Source organism: Ranitomeya variabilis, chromosome 6 (genome assembly GCF_051348905.1).
Source record: "Ranitomeya variabilis isolate aRanVar5 chromosome 6, aRanVar5.hap1, whole genome shotgun sequence".
Lineage (NCBI taxonomy): Eukaryota > Metazoa > Chordata > Amphibia > Anura > Dendrobatidae > Ranitomeya > Ranitomeya variabilis.
Genome location: NC_135237.1, coordinates 383,447,547 through 383,471,868, shown reverse-complemented (window position 1 = coordinate 383,471,868; position 24,322 = coordinate 383,447,547). Strand labels below are relative to the sequence as shown.

Below are 24,322 nucleotides of genomic sequence, written 5' to 3'. Positions count from 1 at the left end.
CATATAGTGCTGCAGGAATGTTATGGCCCCATATAGTGCTGCAGGAATGTTATGGCCCCATATAGTGCTGCAGGAATGTTATGGCCCCATATAGTGCTGCAGGAATGTTATGGCCCCATATAGTGCTGCAGGAATGTTATGGCCCCATATAGTGCCGCAGGAATGTTATGGCCCCATATAGTGCTGCAGGAATGTTATGGCCCCATATAGTGCCGCAGGAATGTTATGGCCCCATATAGTGCTGCAGGAACGTTATGGCCCCATATAGTGCTGCAGGAACGTTATGGCCCCATAGATGCTCCATACAGACACTTGCCCCATTTGCTGCGATAAAAAAAATAAATCACATACTCACCTCTCCGTCGCTCAGGCCCCCGGCACTTTCAATAGTCACCTCTCCTCGTTCCGGGCGCTGATCTGTCTCTAGCACTGACGTTCAGCAGAGGGCGCACACTGACCACGTCACCGCGCCCTCTGACCTCAGCGTCACTGCTGGAGACAGATTGGCGCCCGGAACGAGGAGCAGGTGACTATCGCGCAACGCTGCGCTCCCCTCCCCGTATACTCACCTGGTCCTGCCGCTGTGTAGATCCTGCTTCCCCGACGCCGCAGCGCTTCATCCTGTACTCAGCGGTCACATGGTACCGCTGATTACAGTAATGAATATGCGGCTCCACCCCTATGGGAGGTGGAGCCGAATATTCATTTACTGTAATGAGCGGGACCATGTGACCGCTGAGTACAGGAAGACGCATGGACATGCGTTGTGTTGCGTTTTGTGACACATGCGTCTTTTTGGGCGCACGCGTCAGGGCGCAGAGGACCCAGCAAGTTGCATTTTTTTGCGTCCAAAATCATGCAAAAAAAGGACGCATGCGTCACAAAACAATGCGTTTTGCATGCGTTGTGTGTTGCGTCGCTGATGCGTCGCCGACGCAACACACAACGCAAATGTGAACGTAGCCTTAAAACTCAAAATGCACTGTTCCAAATTATTATGCACAGTAGAATTTTTATACATTTGATATGTTTTAAAGAACTGAAAATGCTCATTTGTGGAATTTGCGGCATTAGGAGGTCACATTCACTGAACAAAAAAGCTATTTAACGCCAAAACATCCCAACAGGCCAAGTTACATGTTAACATGGGACCCTTCTTTGATGTCACCTTCACAATTCTTGCATCCATTGAACTTGTGAGTTTTTGGAGAGTTTCTGCTTGTATTTCTTTGCATGAAGTCAGAATAGCCTCCCAGAGCTGCTGTTTGGATGTGAACTGCCTCCCACCCTCATAGATCTTTTGCTTGATGATCCTCTAAAGGTTCTCTATAGGGTTGAGGTCAGGGGAAGATGGTGGCCACACCATGAGTTTATCTCCTTTTATGCCCATAGCAGCCAATGATTCAGAGGTATTCTTTGCAGCATGAGATGGGGCATTGTCAGCATGAAGATGATTTTGCTCCTGAAGGCACGTTTCTGCTTTTTAGACCATAGAAGAAAGTTGTCAGTCAGAAACTCTATATACTTTGCAGAGGTCATTTTCACACCTTCAGGAACCTTAAAGGGCCTTACCAGCTGTTTCCCATGATTCTGGCCCAAAACATGACTCCTCCACCTCCTTGCTGACATTGCAGCCTTGTTGGGTCATGGTGGCCATCCACCAACCATCCACTGCTCCATCCATCTGGACCATCCAGGGTTGCTCAACACTTATCAGTAAACAAGACTGTTTGGAAATTAGTCTTCATGTATGTGTGGGCCCAATACAACCATTTCTGCTTGTGAACACTGTTTAAGGGTGGACGAATAGTAGGTTTATGCACCACAGCAAGCCTTTGAAGGAGTCTACACCTTGAGGTTCGAGGGACTCCAGAGGCACCAGCAGCTTCAAATATCTGTTTGCTGCTTTGTAATGGCTTTTTAGCAGCTGCTCTCTTAATCCGATGAACTTGCCTGGCAGAAATCTTCCTCATTATGCCTTTATCAGCACAAACACATTTGTGCTCAGATACAGCCACAAATCTCTTAACAGTACGATGATCACGCTCATGTTTTTGGAACATTTCGAATGTTTTCATCCCTTGACCAAGGCATTCCACTATTTGATGCTTTTCTGCAGCAGAGAGATCCTTTTTCTTTCCCATGTTACTTGAACACTGTGACCTGCTTAATAATGTGGAACATCATTTTTAAGTAGTTTTCCTTTAATTAGAATCACCTGGAAAACCAATTATCACATGTGTTTAAGATTGATTTCAGTGATCCATTGAGCCCTGAGACACAATACCATACACGAGTTTATTTGAAAAACAAAACAATTAAATCTTTATGACACTTAAATCCAATTTGCATAATAATTTGGAACACAGTGTATACCTATTCTATGTGTATATATCTACTCTAGTCTAACCTGTCAGTGTGATTTTACTGTACACCGCGCTGAATTGCCGGCTTTTCAAAGGACACCGGTGCGTAAAAATCGGACAGAACTCGCATGGTGCGAGTGCTGTACGATTTTTTTCTCGCACCCATTGACTTGCATTGGCGAGTCTCGTCCGAGAATCGCAGCAATACGCAGCATGCTGCGATTTTTTTCTCAGTCCAATTTCGGCTGAGAAAAAAATTGCAAATGAAAAGACACCTATTGAATAACATTGGCCTGAATGCAATCCGATTTTTTTATCGGATTGCACTCGTCCATTTTCCTCGCAAGTGGAAATGAGCCCTAAAAGTTAAAATCTTCCTCCATTCACCTCATTCAAAATTACGTTCAGTATTAGGCCTCTTTCACACTTGCATCGTTTGGCCTTCGTCGTAATCCGTCATTTTGGGAAAAAACGCATCCTGCAAATGTGCCCGCAGGATGCGTTTTTTTCCCATAGACTTGTATTGCCGACGGATCGCGAAGTATGGCCACACGTCGCGTCCGTCGTGCACTGGATGAGTCGTGTTTTGGTGGACCGTCGTCACGAAAAAACGTTTAAGGGAACGTTTTTTCATACGTCGGGTCCGCCATTTCCTACCGCGCATGCGCGGCCGGAACTCCGCCCCCTCCTCGGGACTTTACAATGGGCAGCGGATGCGTTGAAATACTGCATCCGCTGCCCACACTGAGCCGAATTTTCACAACGTGCGTCGGTACGTCACACCGACGCTTAGCGACGGGCCCGTACCGACGCAAGTGTGAAAGAGGCCTTAGGCAGCGCTTTAGATGCAGCACCTGTCCGCTACGTCCACAGCGCTGCCGGCTTTTGAACGCAGGTGAATCCGCACGTATATGTTCACTGACCCGTGCGGAATCACCGCGTCCAATACATTGTATGGGTGATATTTACCTTGTGGAGACGGAGCATCTCTGCAGGATAAATTGACATGCTGCAGTCTAGAAAGATGCGCTGAATGTCCGTCTCTGCGGGTGAGCCGCGGGCGTCTCTGAACGTATAGTGGACATGGGATTTCTTGAAACCCATCCACTAGGCTGTAACAGCTGGATGCTGCAGAGGTAAACGGCGTCCAACCTGCAGCGTTTACTGACCGTGGTAACATATCCTTACAAGGCAACTGCAACCCTAAATAAAATTGGAGTAAATGCCCCATGTTCCATCTGTGCAGACGGTAAGACCAGGTGCACGCGATCCGGAAGAGGTAGCAACACATGTTCGCTATTGCCATCTATTGAGCGCAGGTGATTCCGCATGTGGTCACTGAACCGGGCGGATTCACTGTGTCCAAGCTGTGCTCCCAGTAAACGCTGCATACCTCCACATCATCCAGATGTTACAGCATAGTGGATGGGACTTCAAGACATCCCACCTCCACTATGTGTCCACAGACGCCCGCAGTCGCAGAGACGGACATGTGGCACTTCTTTCCAGACTGCAGCATGTCGATCTTCCAGAGACGTTCAGTCTCCACAAGATAAAATTCACCTGTACAATGTATTGGACGCAGTGAATCTGCACGGTTCAGTGATCACACGCAATCACCTGTGTCAAATATATGGCACAGAGCCGTCATGTGCTGCTTCCAATTTACTGACTGACGGTGTGCGGCCGGTGCCGCCTCCATACACACTGGGCACGGTGCAACACAGTAGCCGGACACCACGGTGCGCAAGCGGCGAGTCCTGCGATTCCACCTCTGACCACACGGACGCCGCGTCACCACCACGTCCAGGCCCGTCAGCTGACCGCACAGCGTCACGTGAGGTGTGTGCCGGTTGTGGGCGGGGCAGCTCGTGTGAGATATAGGCAGTGTGCCGCCGCCGCTCCGGTCCATAGCGCCCGTCTCCTCCCGCTGCCGGCATGTCTGTCCTCCCGCCTCTGTTCCAGTACATTGACAGTCACCAGGAAGTCTACGTGAAGGTAATGCCCCACTATGGGGGAGGGGAGTGAGCTGCTGTACCCCGCCATACTGTGCACTGCTGCAGCACCTCTTCCCTGCTGCTGTGTCCCGGGCTCATGTACCCCAGAGATGCACTATGTCCCCCAGCTGCCATAACCCCCTGTATGGGGCCTGGTGCTGGGGCTGCCGGACTTTTCAAGGTGTCCGGAGTGTGTAAGATCTCTGCTTGCTGAAGGAAAACTCCCTGTAACTCCTCTTTATACGGCTCATTAAAGGGATTTTTTCTTTAACTTTTTTTTTCTTTTGCAAATCCTTTGCTGGGATAAGTAATAAAATGAGCCGTTACCCCTCACCCCACCGCCTCCTTGTGTCCTTCCATCGTCACCAGCACTGCAGCCAATCACTTTGCTCAGTGGTGAACGGTGAAAGTCTCCAAGGCCAGTGATTGGCTGCAGTGCTGTGGACATGTCACCCATTAATCTCGCAAGCTACCACTACGCAGCAGAGGCGACGCCGCGTTGGTCACAGGAGGTGCAAGTACTGGCTGATTTTATTTTCTCAATGCACTGGCTTGGCGCTGTGTGCCGCGGCGGCTGTCGTCTGGCTTGGCGCTGTGTGCCGCGGCGGCTGTCGTCTGGCTTGGCGCTGTGTGCCGCGGCGGCTGTCGTCTGGCTTGGCGCTGTGTGCCGCGGCGGCTGTCGTCTGGCTTGGCGCTGTGTGCCGCGGCGGCTGTCGTCTGGCTTGGCGCTGTGTGCCGCGGCGGCTGTCGTCTGGCTTGGCGCTGTGTGCCGCGGCGGCTGTCGTCTGGCTTGGCGCTGTGTGCCGCGGCGGCTGTCGTCTGGCTTGGCGCTGTGTGCCGCGGCGGCTGTCGTCTGGCTTGGCGCTGTGTGCCGCGGCGGCTGTCGTCTGGCTTGGCGCTGTGTGCCGCGGCGGCTGTCGTCTGGCTTTTCTCTATACGAGAGCCCATTATTACACTTTATTCACCGTCCGCTCAGCGTCAGGCCTCCAAGTACACTGTATAGATGAAGGAGCGTTTTTGACTTTGTGCCTTTCAGAGACTGGCAGAATGGGTGGCAATCCAAAGTGTGTCAGCCTGGCCGGAGAAGAGGGGAGAAATCAAGAAAATGATGGAAGTGGCTGTCAAGGAGATTGAACGTTTGGGTGGCTCTGCAGAGCTGGTGGACATTGGGAAGCAGAAGGTGAGGACATGGTCATTTCTGGTGGGTTATGGCTGGAGACCTTTTCAGTTCATATATTTAGGATCCTTAGGGCTTGTGAAGACGGACATGTAATCTCTCATCGGAGAGAATCTAGATCAATCGCTGATCAATGTCAGCATGGGGTGAGCTGATTCTCTCAGGTGAGAAGATAAAGAGCAAAATTTCTCCATTGTGTCAGTGCGGAAATCTGACAGCCTCCCCCCCAGTAAGCAAGAAGACACATGGATTGTAAGAAGCACCTCCATTTTTTTTGCTTTTTTTCTCCTCAAAATTTGGGGTGCGTCTTGTAAACCGCATAATGCGGTATATCAATATGTGCTCCAGGCCATCTCTTTGGTGTTGAGTTTAGTATTCGCAGATCAGTCTGTAGAGGTGCCGATACCTTCTATCTCTCCTGTCTGCTTATCCAGCATAGCTGTAATCTCAGCGCCCCACAGGCCTTTGTGCAGATCGATGCAAATTTCCGTACAGATGATAAATACGCCGCCTGCTCTGTTTACCTTATCCGTGTAACTCCCTGGAAACTTGCCATACACATTCACTGGGTATAATAGACTTGTTTTACTGCTAGTTTTGCAATTGTCCTTCTATAAACTGACTGTTCCTGTCATTGGAAGCAATTACTTACCATCAGCATGTAAAAGCGGGTCACTGCAGTCTGTTGGGTGCAGTCATCTTAAGATGCCAGGGAGACGCCCGCATCCCAAAATGTAGCGTGACAGCGCATCGTCACCACTTCTGTGTGCAGTGAAAACATAAGTATAATTCTACTGTACATTGTTGGAATCGTAGTAGTTTACTTATGGCTCTAATTATGTAGTGCCTTGTGTCTATACCAGACCCCTGGGATATAGCTCTACCGACTGAGCTTTTTACATACGGAAGCATGATGAACTCCGGGCGATAGTTGTGATGCCTTAAGAGGTTTGGGCATGGTGCCAGTCTTATTACTGGCTTTGTCTTGCCTCAGCATTTCTACTAGTTTCTCCTTGACTGATGTGAGTGAGAAGATGGACTTAATTTTAATGACACTATTATGTCAATAAGTAGGCAACGGACTACCTCCCCTTTCTGTAAAATCGGGTCCTCCAGCCCCGGAGGTATATGGTATCCCCTATCCTTTATTAAACTCGGCCATAGATAAAAATCTTAGAATTGGCCAACAATCTTAGGTGGGATCTGCTGAGATCTGGCCAAATGGACAGGTATGGGTTTTTACTTGGGATAAGTGTGGTCGGCGCTCTCGCCTTAAGGCCCCGTCTCACATAGCGAGGTCGCTAGCGAGATCGCTGCTGAGTCACAAGTTTTGTGACGCAACAGCGACCTCAGTAGCGATCTCGCTATGTGTGACACGTACCAGCGACCAGGCCCCTGCTGCGAGATCGCTGGTCGTGTCGGAATGGCCTGGACCTTTTTTTGGTCGTTGAGGTCCCGCTGACATCGCTGAATCGGTGTGTGTGACACGGATTCAGCGATGTCTTCGCTGGTAACCAGGGTAAACATCGGGTTACTAAGCGCAGGGCCGCACTTAGTAACCCGATGTTTACCCTGGTTACCATCGTAAATGTAAAAAAAAAAAAAACGTACATACTCACCTTTCGGTGTCCGTCAGGTCCCTTGCCGTCTGCTTCCTGCACTGACTGACTGCCGGCCGTACAGTGAGAGCAGAGCGCAGCGGTGACGTCACCGCTGTGCTGTGCTTTCACTTTACGGCCGGCAGTCAGTCAGTGCGGGAAGCAGACGGCAAGGGACCTGACGGACACCGAAAGGTGAGTATGTACTGATTGTTTTTTTTGGTAACCAGGGTAAACATCGGGTTACTAAGCGCGGCCCTGCGCTTAGTAACCCGATGTTTACCCTGGTTACCAGCGAACCTCGGCATCGTTGGTCGCTGGAGAGCGGTCTGTGTGACAGCTCCCCAGCGACCACACAACGACTTACCAACGATCACGGCCAGGTCGTATCGCTGGTCGTGATCGTTGGTAAATCGTTTTGAGAGACGGTACCTTTACCTTTTTATAGATGTAACATATCGGTTCTGCAGAGACGGAGGTTCCTAGGAATAGAGAAGGGAGCTGTTTGCTGTGTGATTGTCCAGAGCCATGATTACAACTGAAAGTATCACCTAAATGTAGCCGATCTATTAAAATGTATCTCTTATTTTTTTACGCAATGTTTGTCCTAGCTCCCAGATGGCTCGGAAATTCCTCTGCCTCCCATTGTTTTGGGCAACCTGGGTTCAGATCCTGGCAAGAAGACTGTATGTGTGTACGGACACCTGGATGTCCAGCCAGCAGCTCTGGAAGATGGGTGGGACAGCGAGCCCTTTGTCTTGGAAGAAAGAGACGGTGAGCACCACAGTTCTTACTGTTTTCCTGACATGGTCCTTTAAAAATGCTGATCAGGAGAATGATTGTGCAACTGCAAAATAACAGGAAGCTCCAAAGTTTCATTTCTTTTAGGGTATTTTGTCTTCACAGAAACAGCTAGTCCTACTACCTTTTGCCGACATAGTGTTGTAATGAGGTTGGGGGAACCATGACAAATAACCGACTGGGGGAAGCCTAAATCGCTGGGACGGCATATCGAACTTCCGCTGACTCCTGTGTTTTCATATAGTCACATTTTGCAGTTCTGTCTTTTTTGGTGTCTGGTCTCTACTTATTATTTGTATGTTTATGTTGCCAGCAAACTTTTTATGACTCTAGTTAGACCCATTGTCAAAATAAAAGGATCCACACACAGCTCAGCACATGGCTTTACCTCTTCCTAACCTCTAACATCATTTTGCCTTTTTCACACACTACATCGGTGGTCGCAGCATATTACGTGGTTGAAATTGTTGTTGTATTGTGACCTTTCCAAACAAGGAATCATGGTCCATGCGGCTCATACATATTTATTCTCTTATCAAGAATGGGGACATATTAGAGAATAAATATGAGCTGCATGGACCATGATGATTCCTTGGTTGGTAATGTCAGAATATGATTTGATACTAACTTGACTAGTTGGCTGAAGATAAGACAGTAGTTATTTAGTTGATCCTCGCTATTGATTTCTTTTTTTTAATCCTGTTAATGAACTAGTAATGAGATCTGTTTGCAGGATGAGATATAATATGAGGCTGGTGCGTTCTTCTCTGTTCATTACAGTCCATACTTGGACTGTGAAACGCAGATGTGCGAAACGGGTCTTCAGCTAACTTTTGATAGGTTATCTTACAATCAACCTTGAGGAGACCACCGAGCCCCCCTAACCTTCCGGCTCCAGCTTGCTAAGGGAACAGACCAATCCTGCAATGCTGAAGATTGACAGTGAAGATTGGCACCATGGGTGGACCTCTGGGGTGATGGTGTACTCTAGCATAGGCTGCTTTTCTTCTGCAGCATCAGAAGAGCGCACTGCCACTGATCTGACCAGCTTCAGAGCAGCGCTTGTAAGCTCCACACTCTTTGCCTAGGAGAGCTTTCCTTCTGAAGAATGGGGAGGAATTTTAGTAGGTAAATTACAATTGCATTATATTTTGTTTTATGAGTGTTTAACAATTTTAATCATTTAGTATGCTGCGAATACGGATTTGAAAAAACATAAGGCTTGTGTGCACATGGTCAGGAATATTGGTGTTTTGGACGCAGCGTATTTTAGCTGCGTTCCATATTACAAACAGAGGATGGGATTTATAGAAATCCCATGCCCACTGTGCATCTTTTTAACACAGTGTGGTTTTCGAGATGCAGCATGTCCATTTCTGTAGCAGAGACGCTCAGTCTCCTCTGTGTGTTTTCCCCAATAGACTGCCATTAGATGCGCTAAATCCACATAGTTTCGAAAGACAGGTGGTAATGTAGAGCGCAGCGTTTTGGACCCGGCGAAAATATGCTGCGTCCAAAATGCTACTATTCCTGATTGTGGGTGCGCAGCCTTAATAACAGAAAAAACATGATTTTTTATTTATTTTTTTTTCTCTACACTGACATCTAAAGAAAAACCTGAAGCCTCCTGCATTTTTGGTTGGAAAAACATGGGGGAGCATAAAGGCGTAAAAAGCCACAAAATATAGCTTTTATTTTTTTCTGCTTGTGTGTTTTATATTTTTCAGCAGGGAAAAATGCAACCTCCCTTCCTCATTCAAGGTTGAGTTCACATGTGGGGCATATATATTGCAGGACTTTCTGCGATAGTCACGTCTGAATGTGATTTACAGAAAATCGTTTGCTTGCTCCAAAAACAAGGGGATGGGATTAGGGGATTTTGATTCACAGACATGTCTACAAGAATATTATCACATGGAAAAACCTTTCCACCACTCTGACTTTTTTTTTTTTTTTTCTCAAGTCAAGTGATGGTATTAAGGTTCACTTCTGGCAGAGGAATATCTTAACTGCTATTAAAATTGTTCAGTTTTCATCCACTTGAGTGCCAAGATTCCTTGCTGAATATCTAGGGGCAAGAATTCAGTTTGGCACCCCCTTTCAAAGTACATCTCCAATTTATACACTTGGTCACGTGCTGACAAGCTGCTCTTCCTAATTGTCTCAATGTCCAGTGAAAAACGGGAAAAAATGTCTGTCACTTGCCTGTATGTATGAACATGACATATGAGTGTAGCGGCCATGTGATGCTTGATGGAACCAGCAAGCAGAGCTGAAGCCTGACAGTGAGTACATTACACGCTGTTAGGATGGGCATGCTCCAGGGCTTAATTTTAATTAAAGGGTTTGTCCAGATTGGAGATCAGCCTGCAGTTACTCTGTGACTGTAGGTTTCTGATTTTTTCACCGCCACATCCAGTCTCTGCAGACTTCTATCTTCTCCAATCTTCTGCAGCACATCCCACAAGATACTCTTTAAAAATAGCAGTGTATTTTATAATGCTCCTGAATAAAAATATCTGCCCTCTGATGAGCCCCTGAATAAACTGCCCCTCACTATATTCCCTACACAAAATATGAGACACACATCTTATCTCTTATGGTACATGCCTTTCACATTGACCTCTCCTTTCCACACTGGGCCCCCCTCATCACACTGTCCTCTCACTATGTCCTCCCTATAGGGCCCATTCTCTATACTGGGCCCCGTTGCCATATCTCTCCCCCCCCCCCCCCATCGCACACTGTCCCCTCCTGGCTGTGCCCCCACCCCCATTCACATACTGTGTCTGTACCAATCCTTCCCCTCAATACGGTTTCCTCGTGCTTGTCTCCATCACCTCCCTTGCTCCTAATACTGTATCCTCAAATCTCTCCCGCTTCCCAAACAGTGCCCTCAAATCCTCACCCCACCCCCTGTTTCACGAACTCTTTGGTGGGGCAAGTACTCCCGTATAGCTGAAGACCCCAGTATTGTTTGCACGCCGGCAAGTGAAGTCCGTACTGTGATCACATGACCTGACCTGATCATGCTACTAACGTCGCTCTGACCCATCTGAAAGCCGTGAGTACAACTCACTGGGAGCCGGCACACTTGTCTCAGCCGGCTGTCAGCTTTACAGTTGACTCCCAGTCTGGGAGGTGGCAAAATGCATCCTCCTGGTGACACTTTGGACCACTTCCTTAGGTGAACCGATGACACCCCCTCCCTGCTGGCTGCTCCAGGGGCACACCCTATCCCCCCTAGATACATCTCTGGTTTTGATCCATCTCTCTTGGGCTAGTTTTGCTGTTCAGGTATGGACTGTAATGCATGGACCGGGTGATGAGACCTGCGGTCATTTGTAATATTTTGCGGTGTCAGGCCAGGAAACAGATGTGACATGTACATTGGGGCTCATTTACATGACTGTATTTTTGGTCTGAGTCCTGTCCATGGGAAAACAGAGAGCGCTCGGACCAATGTTATTCAATGGGGCAGTGCAAATGAGCGTGTTTTTTGTTTGTTTTTTTTTGTTTTTCTCTTTTTCCCCTTCTGTAAAAGAAAATTGCACTGACCTGAAGCAAGTTCTGTAAGTATCTATGTATGTCAGCAGAATGGCTGTGCACGCTCCTTTCCTGTCTGACGCTTATTATATGGATGGGGTCACTGGTACACTTTGCACTCGGCACTGACTGAAGGGCTGGCGATTGTCTGCGAGGACACGGTGAGCTTTGGATTATTCTGCACCTTTGCACTTTGTAGCGTGCTGACGATCCTAATTGCACATCTTTAAGATAATATACTGGCTGAAGTGGTATATTACACTGTCATTATTGATGCAGATCAATGGGACTTTCAGTGACTGACTACATTATCTGAATCTTGGACTTGTTTTTGTCTAGGTAAACTGTATGGGAGAGGTTCTACAGATGACAAAGGTCCTGTGCTTGCATGGTTAAATTGCATCGAGGCCTATCAGCAAACAAAGCAGGTAAAACAGTAACTGCTCTGGAGTTGATTAAACCCTATCGGCTGTTATTGCCCAACTGTAGATATAGATTTTCTTATATGGCAAACTGCACTGTGAAATAAGTTCTGTTGCCGTAGTCGGTCTCTTCGAACTGTTGCATCATTATAGTGCATCCGATCATCCTGGATTGTGTACACCGTGGTGCTTGGTCAGTAGGAACATAGTCGGTGCCCATGGCGGACCAGTGTGCACAGGCACCAGTCTCATCTATGGGTGCTGTATGGCAACATACAGGTCAGACGTGCCATGCTGTAACATGACTATAAGGCTATCTTCCTCCGCTGTGTTTTGGCGGTGAGTATTTTTGCTGTGTTAAAAGCGCAGCATCTTACAGCTCCCGCCAGGTGGATGGATTTATGGAAAGCTCCTGTCCACTGCTTTTGTTCTACTCAGCATGAATTGTCCTGCGGTGCGTGTTTCAAATTTGCAACATGTCAAGCATGTGCGTTTTTCTATGTTTCTGCAGCGGAAATGCATATAATCTGCAGCTATGGCTACGTTCACATTAGCGTTGTGCGGCGCAGCGTCGGGCGCAGCCGCGGCGACACATGCGTCATGTGCCCCTATATTTAACATGGGGGGCGCATGGACATGCGTTGTCTTGCGTTTTATGACGCATGCGTCATTTTGGTGCAACTGTCAGGGCGCAGAGGACGCTGCATGATGCAGTTTTTTCTGCGCCAAAAATCATGCAAAAAATGAACGCATGCGTCACAAAACGCTGCGTTGTGCATGCGTTTTGCATGCGTTGCGTCGCCGACGCTGCGCCGCACAACGCAAATGTGAACGTAGCCGAAGTATGTCAATAAAATTTTGCCAAGACCAAATACCAGGAAGTATCTAAAACAAAGCTGCTTTGATTAAAGCATGACACCTCAAAAAGACAACGCAATGTAAAAAGCTATAATGCATGTTAAAAATAAAAAATAAAAAAAAGCACACAAGCCACAAAACCGCAAGTAACCTAACTTAAATAGGTGCAGAAAATCTGCAACATCAAAAACACTCCCAAAGCTCATTGTGGGAACGTGGAATTATTGGCAACACGTGCAAATGACATCCAAGAAATAAGGGCTCCTGAGTTCTGCCCTGTACTTTGCTTAGTGTTGGACTTCCAATATTATCATACTGTTGATCCATCTCATGGATAGGTCATCAGCGAAGTCCAGACAACCCCTTGAAACACACGTGTCCACATATGCATACACATAAGGTGATCAATACATGCTTGGGGTATAGTAATTGCTTTTTTGTAAACTACCGTACATTTGATCGTTTGTCACTTGTGCAATACTTGTGTGTTATCATATTAGTGGTCTCCTATAAAGCTCTGCCATAGGAGTACAAATATGAGGCTTTACTCACATTGGAGGGGTGGGTGATGGGGTAGCTGTGGAGGCTGTGGCATCTAAGGTATTAAAGTGCCATGGTTGGCTCTAGCTTTTTCTTTCAGTAATCTGCTGTTATTGTGGTGGTGACTGCAATGTATAGTTCACATTTTGCCCTTAAGTGGTGGATTATTCACTAAATGTCACTGCTAAATCCGAGCGTCTGTATGCACTAGGGTATATGGACAGTGGATTATTCTGATGACACAGCCCCTACTTACTCCCTTTCTGTAGGACTGTAGAGCTACGTTAGATCTTTGCTGTCTGCCAGTAGCACTTGTCCTCGTAAACACACCTACCAGCCCTTGTCATAGGCATATACCTATTCTACCATAATGATAACCGGTGGTGGAGGCTTCTGTTCGTTCAATCACTATAACCAATTATTGCATAGAAATGATCTGAAAACCTGAATATATGTATTCTTCCAAAGGAAGTTCCTGTCAACCTCAAGTTCTGCTTTGAAGGAATGGAGGAGTCTGGATCAGAGGGCCTGGATGACTTGATCTTTGCCCGTAAAGATACATTTTTCAAGGATGTGGATTACGTCTGCATTTCTGATAACTACTGGCTAGGAAAGAATAAGCCATGTATCACATATGGGCTACGTGGCATCTGCTATTTTTTTCTTGAGGTATGTAGTGGCATTAGCCTCTCTGCTTATAAAGATGCCCTGTAATCCTCAGAGGCTGACAGGCAAGGTACAAGTAAGAACGTGTCATCTGCTAGTAAATTAGGTTAGCACGAATGTCTATTGTCTTATTTACTTATGTATATTATCTCTTCCCATTTTGTAACTTCTGTGAGGAGTGGTGACAAGATTTACGCAACTGTATAATGTATATGTGATGCCTCAGAATTAGCTGTTGTGCGGGTTAGATGCTGAGTACATCTGCAGCGTCCAGCTGTTGCAGCATAGTGGATGGTATTTCAAGAAATGGCATCAATGATATGCTGATAATGCATTTCAAGAAATCCATCCCACTGTATGCACCAACGCCCACGGCTTACCTGCGGAGATGGACGTGCAGCTCGTCTTTCCAGACTGCAGCATGTCAATTTATCTTGCGGAGACTCTCCGCCTCCACAAGATAAATCTCACCCATACAATGTATAGGACTCGGTGATTCTGTGCGGTTCAATGAACCAATGCAGAATCACCTGCGTTCTAAAGCCGGCAGCACTATAGACGCATCAGACATGTGCTGTGTCTAAAGCGCTGGTAATTACTGACTGTGTGCAGATATCTGTATGGGTGAGATTAATCTTGTGGAAAGACGTGCCGCATGTCCGTCTCTGCAGGTGAGCCGCCGGTGTCAGTGCATGCATTGTGGTCATGACATTTCTTGAAATCCCATCCACTATGCTATAACATCTGGATGCTGCGGGTTGGATGCTGCGGATGTACACAGCGTCCAACTTGCAGCATTTATTGCCCATGTGCACCTACACATATGCTATCCGATACGTTCTTGTCATATGGCGGAACTTGGCCAACTACTGGTCCAGAGGCTCAGTACTTGGAAGAGTGCTAGTCCTTTTTGTCTTGCCAGTCAGTGGGATCCTAGAAGTCGTCATTTATGGCATCAGTGATATGCTGATGATGCATTGGGCACGGTCAGTCTATATTTTATTTTGTGGTTTCCTACTATTTTAAGTGCAGACTGTACTCACCATGGTGGTGAGGGAGAGCATACTACATAGACCATGTTAGCTAGATGCTAGGCATAAATTAAGACCTGTTATTCCAACTTGTCTGTGTGAAAATGTAGCTGTGAAAAATAAAAGCTGTATAACAAATCCTAATGGTATCCAACAGAATCCGAACAAGGGGAGACTACAAAATGTACTAACTATGGCTGATGTTACGGCACTTTTATCATAATGGCCTGATCAACTGTGACCCATTAGACCTGTCATTTCTCATGGATTCTATAAAAATGTGAATATGATGTGAAGTTTAGGGAGTGGAAAACTGGAGTCATGGTTTTTGTTCTAGCCGCTCAGAAGGTATTGTGTTTTTTGTTTCTTTTCCCTTGTAGGTTCAATGCTGTGACAAAGATCTTCACTCCGGGGTATACGGAGGTTCTGTCCATGAAGCAATGACTGATCTTGTTTTTCTACTGGGTAGGCCTTTAATAATTTGTTACCGAAGAGCTTTACAAAGATCTTTACAGTCTTCTGATAGTGTACAACCATATGCTAAAGCATAAAAAGATTCCCACCCCTTTGGCTGGGTTCACATTACGTTTACAGCAGCCCATTCAACCCATACGGTAACGGGCTGCTGTAGACGCAAGTGCCGGTATGGCAGCACGCTAGCGCGGATGGAGCATCTGCTAGCTCTATCTGCGCTAGCAGTGACGGACCCGGAAACGCTGCAGCCCACGTCTCAGGGTCCGTCACTCAATGACGGCACATCCCTAGCGCACACCCATTGTGGGCGTGCGCTAGCGATGCGTCCGACATAGGAAGTAATGGCGGCCGTAACGGACTACGTTACACCGTGTTTATGCCGCGGTGTAACGTAGTCCGTCTAACGGACGCCCATAACGCAATGTGAACCCAGCCATTTCTGGCATGCTTCTTGTAGGTCAGAGGTAACCACCATACCACAACCATACATGGTGGATTTATAATATGTGCTGGTCTCTAAGGGTTTCTATGGAAAAGGAAAGACAAAAATTGATTTGCACCAAAAGGAATTAACAACCCTAGTAAATGTAACCCTTTATGTTCATGACCTGTATGCCTTCTGCTTTGAAAAACATGCTTATGGAATATGTAGGCATGTCCCATGCCAGGTCCCTTTTTATTTTTATTTTTTTTCCCCCCCCCCCAAGGCAGTTTAATAGACAAGAAGGGAAAAATTCTTATCCCTGGAATATATGAAGCTGTGGAACCTGTCTCGAATGATGAGAAAGCAATTTACGACGCTATTGACTTTGATCTTGAGGAATTTGCTAAAGATGTTGGTACTCGTAAACTGCTACATGCATCAAAGGTACTGGGCTTTATCAAAATGTAGAAGACAATGTCTTCATATATATTCTTAATAGTTTTTTTTCATTTTCTTTTTATTTTTACAGCAGAAAGTTGCTCATTGCACTTATCATTTATTTGTATTAAACTGGAAGTGAAGAAAAGGGGAAAAAAATTATAGCTCTAGCTCATACCATACTATAGTATGGCTTGCTGTATGAAAAACCTGTATACTGCTGCCAAATGAAGCAACAAGATGTCTGTACTGTTGACTGTTTTTGCCATTGATGTCCTGCTTTCTATTCTCATCATTATACTGCAATTGGGATAAATATTGGCTGCTCTAACGTTTATGGCAAAAATGTGATGTGAAACTAATACAGGGTGCTTGCTCCTGATCTGTAGCGGCCTTATCTTCTGCTCCATGTAAAAGGTTGACCAGTACAGACACGTGTGGATTGTCTCTTTCACAGGAACAGATATTGATGCACAGGTGGCGATTCCCATCACTCTCACTCCATGGTATTGAGGGAGCCTTCTCTGCAAGTGGAGCCAAAACGGTCATACCTAGAAAAGTCATCGGCAAATTCTCCATAAGACTTGTGCCTCATATGACTCCAGATAATGTGAAGAAACAGGTAGGAAACGTCTGTATTATTAATTCACATGTGCGAGCAAAGGTAAAAATGGAACTTTGTACTTGTGTTATAGCCTATAAAAGGGGTTATATAATTTTTATATTTGAAGAAAACGTGTCTGGGTGATCAATGAGTGGAACAGGCTGTCAAGAGAGGTAGTGAGTTCTCCTTCAATGGAAGTCTTCAGACAGAGGCTGGAACAAAACTCTGAGATGGTTTAGTGACTCCTGCACTGAGCAGGGGGTTGGACATAACACGAGGTCCCATCAAACTCTAACATTCTATGATTCTATTTTTTTTTCCAATTCTACCAATTCACCCCTATTAAAAACTATTCATGGCTACAAAAATAATTATGTTTTATCAGGATAGTGCACTTAATCTGCTTGTCTTTTGGTTCTGTGTATGTTACTGGTATCAGGTGGCAGGACATATGCAGTCAATCTTTCATCTTTGGTCACCATATGTGCAAGCAGCTTTAAAAGTATAAACGTTCGCACAGGTACGAGGCTCTATTCTAGTGCCATAAAGTTAGTGGTAGGATATACAGAGGCGGCTGGGGAATGTAACTTTACTGTTGCATATAACTAGGACAATCGATGGCTGAGCATGTGTGGTCAATCAATAACCCTAGTTGTACGCAGCAGTTAAACTAGATTCCACCATTCCCGCGCACTCAGTAGATACGATCTGTTGCTTTTTGCTGTGCTAAAATAATCCTCCTGTTAGGGTGAATAAAGACTGGCTGCACATCTGCTATATATTTTATATGATCTGCCCTCTTTCTATTGGACTCTGTGCTCCGCATATGGAGTTCTTGTGTCCTGGGTTTACAAGTCTAAGTATGTTCCTTTTTGCTCATTATTTTTTTTATATATGCTCAAGAAGGATGTCTCAAGTTATCACCTATCCTATTTATGGTATAACACTGATTCCATAGGATAGGTGATAACTTAAAGTAATACAGGAATGTAACAACTCATTAAAAAGTTTGTGCATAATGCCAGCAGTAGATGTTCCATTAGCAGAGGCTCTAACAGGATATACAGGTCCTTCTCAAAAAATTAGCATATAGTGTTAAATTTCATTATTTACCATAATGTAATGATTACAATTAAACTTTCATATATTATAGATTCATTATCCACCAACTGAAATTTGTCAGGTCTTTTATTGTTTGAATACTGATGATTTTGGCCTACAACTCCTGATAACCCAAAAAACCTGTCTCAATAAATTAGCATATTTCACCCGTCCAATCAAATAAAAGTGTTTTTTAATAACAAACAAAAAAACCATCAAATAATAATGTTCAGTTATGCACTCAATACTTTGTCGGGAATCCTTTGGCAGAAATGACTGCTTCAATGCGGCGTGGCATGGAGGCAATCAGCCTGTGACACTGCTGAGATGTTATGGAGGCCCAGGATGCTTCAATAGCGGCCTTAAGCTCATCCAGAGTGTTGGGTCTTGCGTCTCTCAACTTTCTCTTCACAATATCCCACAGATTCTCTATGGGGTTCAGGTCAGGAGAGTTGGCAGGCCAATTGAGCACAGTAATACCATGGTCAGTAAACCATTTACCAGTGGTTTTGGCACTGTGAGCAGGTGCCAGGTCGTGCTGAAAAATGAAATCTTCATCTCCATAAAGCATTTCAGCCGATGGAAGCATGAAGTGCTCCAAAATCTCCTGATAGCTAGCTGCATTGACCCTGCCCTTGATGAAACACAGTGGACCAACACCAGCAGCTGACATGGCACCCCACACCATCACTGACTGTGGGTACTTGACACTGGACTTCAGGCATTTTGGCATTTCCTTCTCCCCAGTCTTCCTCCAGACTCTGGCACCTTGATTTCCGAATGACATGCAAAATTTGCTTTCATCAGAAAAATGTACTTGGGACCACTTAGCAACAGTCCAGTGCTGCTTCTCTGTAGCCCAGGTCAGGCGCTTCTGCCGCTGTTTATGGTTCAAAAGTGGCTTTACCTGGGGAATGCGGCACCTGTAGCCCATTTCCTGCACACGCCTTTCCACACCAGACTCAGTCCACTGCTTCCTCAGGTTCCCCAAGGTCTGGAATTGGTCCTTCTCCACAATCTTCCTCAGGGTCCGGTCACCTCTTCTCGTTGTACAGCGTTTTCTGCCACATTGTTTCCTTCCAACAGACTTACCATTGAGGTGCCTTGATACAGCACTCTGGGAACAGCCTATTTGTTGAGAAATTTCTTTCTGGGTCTTACCCTCTTGCTTGAGGGTGTCAATGATGGCCTTCTTGACATCTGTCAGGTCGCTAGTCTTACCCATGATGGGGGTTTTGAGTAATGAACCAGGCAGGGAGTTTTTAAAAGCCTCAGGTATCTTTTGCATGTGTTTAGAGTTAATTAGTTGATTCAGAAGATTAGGGTAATAGGTCATTTAGAGAACCTTTTCTTGATATGCTAATTTATTGAGACAGGTTTTTTGGGTTATCAGGAGTTGTAGGCCAAAATCATCAGTATTAAAACAATAAAAGACCTGACAAATTTCAGTTGGTGGATAATGAATCTATAATATATGAAAGTTTAATTGTAATCATTACATTATGGTAAATAATGAAATTTAACACTATATGCTAATTTTTTGAGAAGGACCTGTATGTAAAGAAAAATTCTCCTTAAAAGTGTTTTTTAAAAATAAGGTGGGGGGATATGGATGAGTAATGTCTTGTTTTACATGAATCGAATTATCATCTTCCTTCCGTTTATTGCTTAGGTGGAAGATTACTTAAGCAAGCAGTTTGAATCGTTGGGTAGTCCAAACAAGTTTAAAGTGACAATGGGCCATGGAGGAAAACCTTGGGTGTCAGACTTCAACCACCCTCACTACCTAGCTGGAAGGAAAGCCATGAAAGCTGGTACGCCATGATGGAATGTGATCTAACTGAATAAGAACGGGCCTTGGTGTGGATCAAGCATTTTATATAGATTGTACTCCCAACTCATTGTAATCTCTCTACAGTGTTTAATGTCGAACCTGACCTGACTCGAGAAGGTGGAAGCATTCCCGTAACTTTAACTTTCCAAGAAGCAACTGGAAAGAATGTTATGTTGTTGCCTGTCGGAGCAGCAGATGATGGCGCACATTCCCAAAATGAAAAACTTAACAGGTGAGGACCGTTTTCTGGGTCAGATTATGAAAATGCACTTTCCTCTTTCATTCCTTGTGTTTTAAGTTTTTTCACATTTAGACAACTTATAGTTATATAGTAACACTTGTCTCCATAGATTTTTATTTTTATTTTTTTCCCCCCAAAAAAGGCAATGTAATCCTTATCAAAAAGCACTTTATATATTTTACCTGCTCATTTAGTCATAGGGGTGTGGTTTATTTTATTCAGTCACGGCCTATACAATTTGAGTGATGTTCCCGGGGTTGTTCTCACTCAAATCCGCTTTGAACAAACCAGCGCTTGTGCGGTATATTGTAATGCCGCACTTGCGAGGTGTCGATCAGGGAGCCGGGCATGCTCCGTGATGAGTGGGCTGCCCGCACTGGTTGGGAGCCCTAGGACACCACTATGGTATTGCTGTATATAATATAAACGATCAAACGGCTCGGTCACAGGTTCACGTTCCCTAAAGGACGTAAAGTGAAAAGCAAAAGTATGGAGGGGGGGGGGGGGGAGTTTTTTAAAAGTAAAAAAATTCTAATACAATACTGGCACAAGAGCATTGATCCGACCCATAGTATCTATTCCAAAAATGTTATTTAAAAAGAAAAAAATGTAGGTTGCCACACAGTAAACAAGCTTTCACACATTCACTCCATTGATGGAAAACTATGGGATTTGGAAAATGTCGGCATAAACCAAATGTTGTTTATTTTTATTTTTTTCAAAGTTCAGTTATTGTTTTATAAGCCACTAAAATAGTTAAAGTGCTTGGTTTCTCTGTAATCTTATTGACCCAGAGAATCAGTTTGTCAGGTAATTTTTACTGCACAGTTAACATATAACCAAAAAAAAACAACTGTTGGAATTGCGTTCTTGTTTTTCTTCCCCATTTCACTGGACTAAGAAAAAAAACAAAAACAAATTCCATTACTCTGTATGGTGAAATAAATGGGGTCATTCAAAACTACAACTAGTCCTGCAAAAAATAATCCATCTTATGTCTATGGAAAAATAAATAAGTTATGGCTATTTAAAAAAGGGGAAGAGAAAAATGAAAATTGGTAACGTCACTTACAGGTCACGCAGTAGGTTGTTTCTCTTGAAAGCAGCTTAAGGACAAAGGACACTAAGCTGTCCAATATATGAACAAATCTAACTTTATTCATTTTACTCCAGGTACAACTATATTCAAGGTGTTAAACTTCTGGGAGCCTACCTGTATGAAGTATCGAAGTTGGACTAATTCTACAGTCAGATCCTCATTTAACAGAAGAAAAGTACACACTCATGTAACTTTAAAATACGACCTAGACGCTTAAATTGTGTATTCTGAAAATAATCAAACATTCCAAAAAATAACAATTTTTAAGTTAACCAAGTCTCCTTGCAGTTCTTTGTCAGTAGACATGCCACTTTAGTGTAAATGCCTTTGGCTATGGTTTATTTGCAATGGATAAGGCAATGGCAGGACACTGAAAATGCTTTGTGAAGACAAGGATCAGAATACAAAAAAAACTGGGATGTACCTCGTAGGAAGCTGCATAAAATAATGCCTTGAGATCTGTCATGCGATGTCTTATTACAGAGATATGTCTTTTTCTTATATGTGAATTAGCTGTTACAGGTTCTGGCCAGACCCTGTTCTGCATGAGAATCTGCCTCGAGAGATTATTTTAAATAAATGGAGTTGGTAGTGAGACATGTAACTAACACAGAACAGGGGAACTGAAATGTCTGATAACAAACATGTTCGCAGCTACAGCTCCCACAGCTCTGCTGTACTGTAACCCTGTCTGCCTGTGAGATGGAAGCTGAGAGAAACTTGCAGATGTCAAGTATAATCACACACAGCGCTGCAGTGAGATGAGGAGAGAGCGGCCATTGCACATCACACTGGTAACAACCCCCTATCCCCTTCCCTTATATATAAAACTAGATGGTGGCCCGATTCTAACACATCGGGTATTCTAGAATATGTATGTAGTTTATTTATGAAGATTTAAGAATAATGCAATGAATACACAGGATTTTCCAGGTAAAATATATACATCATCAGTGCAGCGGGGTTTAAATCCCAAGCCAATATCGCTGATTGGTCGCGGCCGGCATCAATCAGCTAAGCGTGGTTCAAATCCTGCGCCAATTCGCAGCCGAACTGCGCCTGTTGCTGATTGGTCGCGGGCAGCTGGCGAGACCAATCAGCGACATGGGATTTCCGTTACAGACAAACAGACAGAATTAGACGATTATATAGTAGACTAGATTGTGGCCCGATTCTAATGCATCAGGTATTCTAGAATATGCATGTCCCCGTAGTATATAGACAATGTTGATTCCAGAATTCGCGGCAGACTGTGCCCGTCGCTGATTGGTCGAGGCGAATTCGCAGCAGACTGCCCGTCGCTGATTGGTCGAGGCAACCTTTATGACATCATCGTCGCCATGATGTGCCCGTCGCTGATTGGTCGAGGCCTGGCGGCCTCGACCAATCAGACGCGGGATTTCCAGGACAGACAGACAGAAAAACCCTTAGACAATTATATATATAGACTAGATGGTAGCCCGATTCTAACGCATCGGGTATTCTAGAATATGTATGTAGTTTATTTATGAAGATTTTAGAATAATACATTGAATACACAGGATTCAGCCGGACTGCGCCTGCCGCTGATTGTTCGCAGCCGGCCACGTAGTATATAGCACAGCCACGTAGTATATAACAGCCCACGGAGTGTATAGCACGGCCCACGGAGTGTATAGCACGGCCCACGGAGTGTATAGCGCGGCCCACGGAGTGTATAGCGCGGCCCACGGAGTGTATAGCGCGGCCCACGGAGTGTATAGCGCGGCCCACGGAGTGTATAGCGCGGCCCACGGAGTGTATAGCGCGGCCCACGGAGTGTATAGCGCGGCCCACGGAGTGTATAGCGCGGCCCACGGAGTGTATAGCGCGGCCCACGGAGTGTATAGCGCGGCCCACGGAGTGTATAGCGCGGCCCACGGAGTGTATAGCGCGGCCCACGGAGTGTATAGCCCACGGAGTGTATAGCCCACGGAGTGTATAGCCCACGGAGTGTATAGCCCACGGAGTGTATAGCCCACGGAGTGTATAGCCCACGGAGTGTATAGCCCACGGAGTGTATAGCCCACGGAGTACATTGCACTGTGGGCATATCCCTGTTAAAAAAAAAAAAAAAAAAAGAATATAAAAAATAGTTATATACTCACCCTCCATCGGCCCCCACTGGATCTAGGCGAAGTGGTTACCGACGCTCCTCGCGCGCTCCGGTCTCAAGAGTGCATTGCGGTCTCGCGAGATGATGACGTAGTGGTCTCGCGAGACCGCTACGTCATCTTTTTGCGAGATCGCAATGCATGGAGAGGTCACCGGAGCGTCGCGAGGAGCGAGAAAGGCCTGTTCTGGATCCGAGGGGCCGATGGACGGTGAGTATATAACGATTTTTTATTTTTTAAATTATTTTTAACATTAGGTCTTTTTACTATTGATGCTGCATAGACAGCATCAATAGTAAAAAGTTGGTCACACAGGGTTAATAGCATTAATGGATTGCGTTACACCGCGGCATAACGCGGTCTGTTAGCGCTGCCATTAACTCTGTGTGAGTGCTGACTGGAGGGGAGTATGGAGCGGGCACTGACTGCGGGGAGTAAGGAGCGGCCATTTTGCCGCCAGACTGTGCCCGTCGCTGATTGGTCGTGGCTGTTTTGCCGCTACCAATCAGCGACTTGGGTTTTCCGTGACAGACAGACAGAAAGACGGAAGTGACCCTTAGACAATTATATAGTAGATACCCGATGCGTTAGAATCAGGCCACCATGTAGTATATATTAACATTGGGGCTTACATTTATGTTTTAACCCATTGGACACACTGCCATTGTTTTTCTCCTGTCTTTCTTTAAGAGTCAAAACTTTTAGTCATCTATCGCTGTATGACAGCTTGTTTTCTACAGGATGACTTAGTTTTCAAAGACACCATTTATTTTACCATATGATAAACTTAAAAACGGGGAATATTTTTATTCTCTCCCTTACACACTCCTCCATGTTCTCTCCCTCACACACTGTCCTCTGTTGTCCTCTCCCTCACACACTGTCCTCCATGTTTTTCTCGCCCTCACAGACTGTCCTCCATGTTATTCTCTCCCTCACACTGTCCTCCATGTTATTCTCTCCATGACACTGT

The 24,322-nt window shown here is 45.3% G+C and overlaps 1 protein-coding gene across 1 annotated transcript; it reads left to right on the top strand.

Annotated features, from left to right (window-relative positions):
• Positions 1 to 4,046: 4,046 nt before the first annotated feature.
• On the top strand, positions 4,047 to 21,489 carry LOC143782550 (cytosolic non-specific dipeptidase-like). Its single transcript, XM_077270089.1, has 11 exons — positions 4,047 to 4,364; positions 5,400 to 5,543; positions 7,750 to 7,912; positions 11,825 to 11,913; positions 13,774 to 13,974; positions 15,383 to 15,467; positions 16,184 to 16,344; positions 16,796 to 16,960; positions 19,716 to 19,857; positions 19,962 to 20,109; positions 21,292 to 21,489. The coding sequence occupies exons 1-11, from the start codon at positions 4,305 to 4,307 to the stop codon at positions 21,356 to 21,358; spliced, it is 1,425 nt and encodes a 474-aa protein (XP_077126204.1). The 5' UTR covers positions 4,047 to 4,304; the 3' UTR covers positions 21,359 to 21,489.
• The last annotated feature ends 2,833 nt before the right edge of the window (positions 21,490 to 24,322 follow it).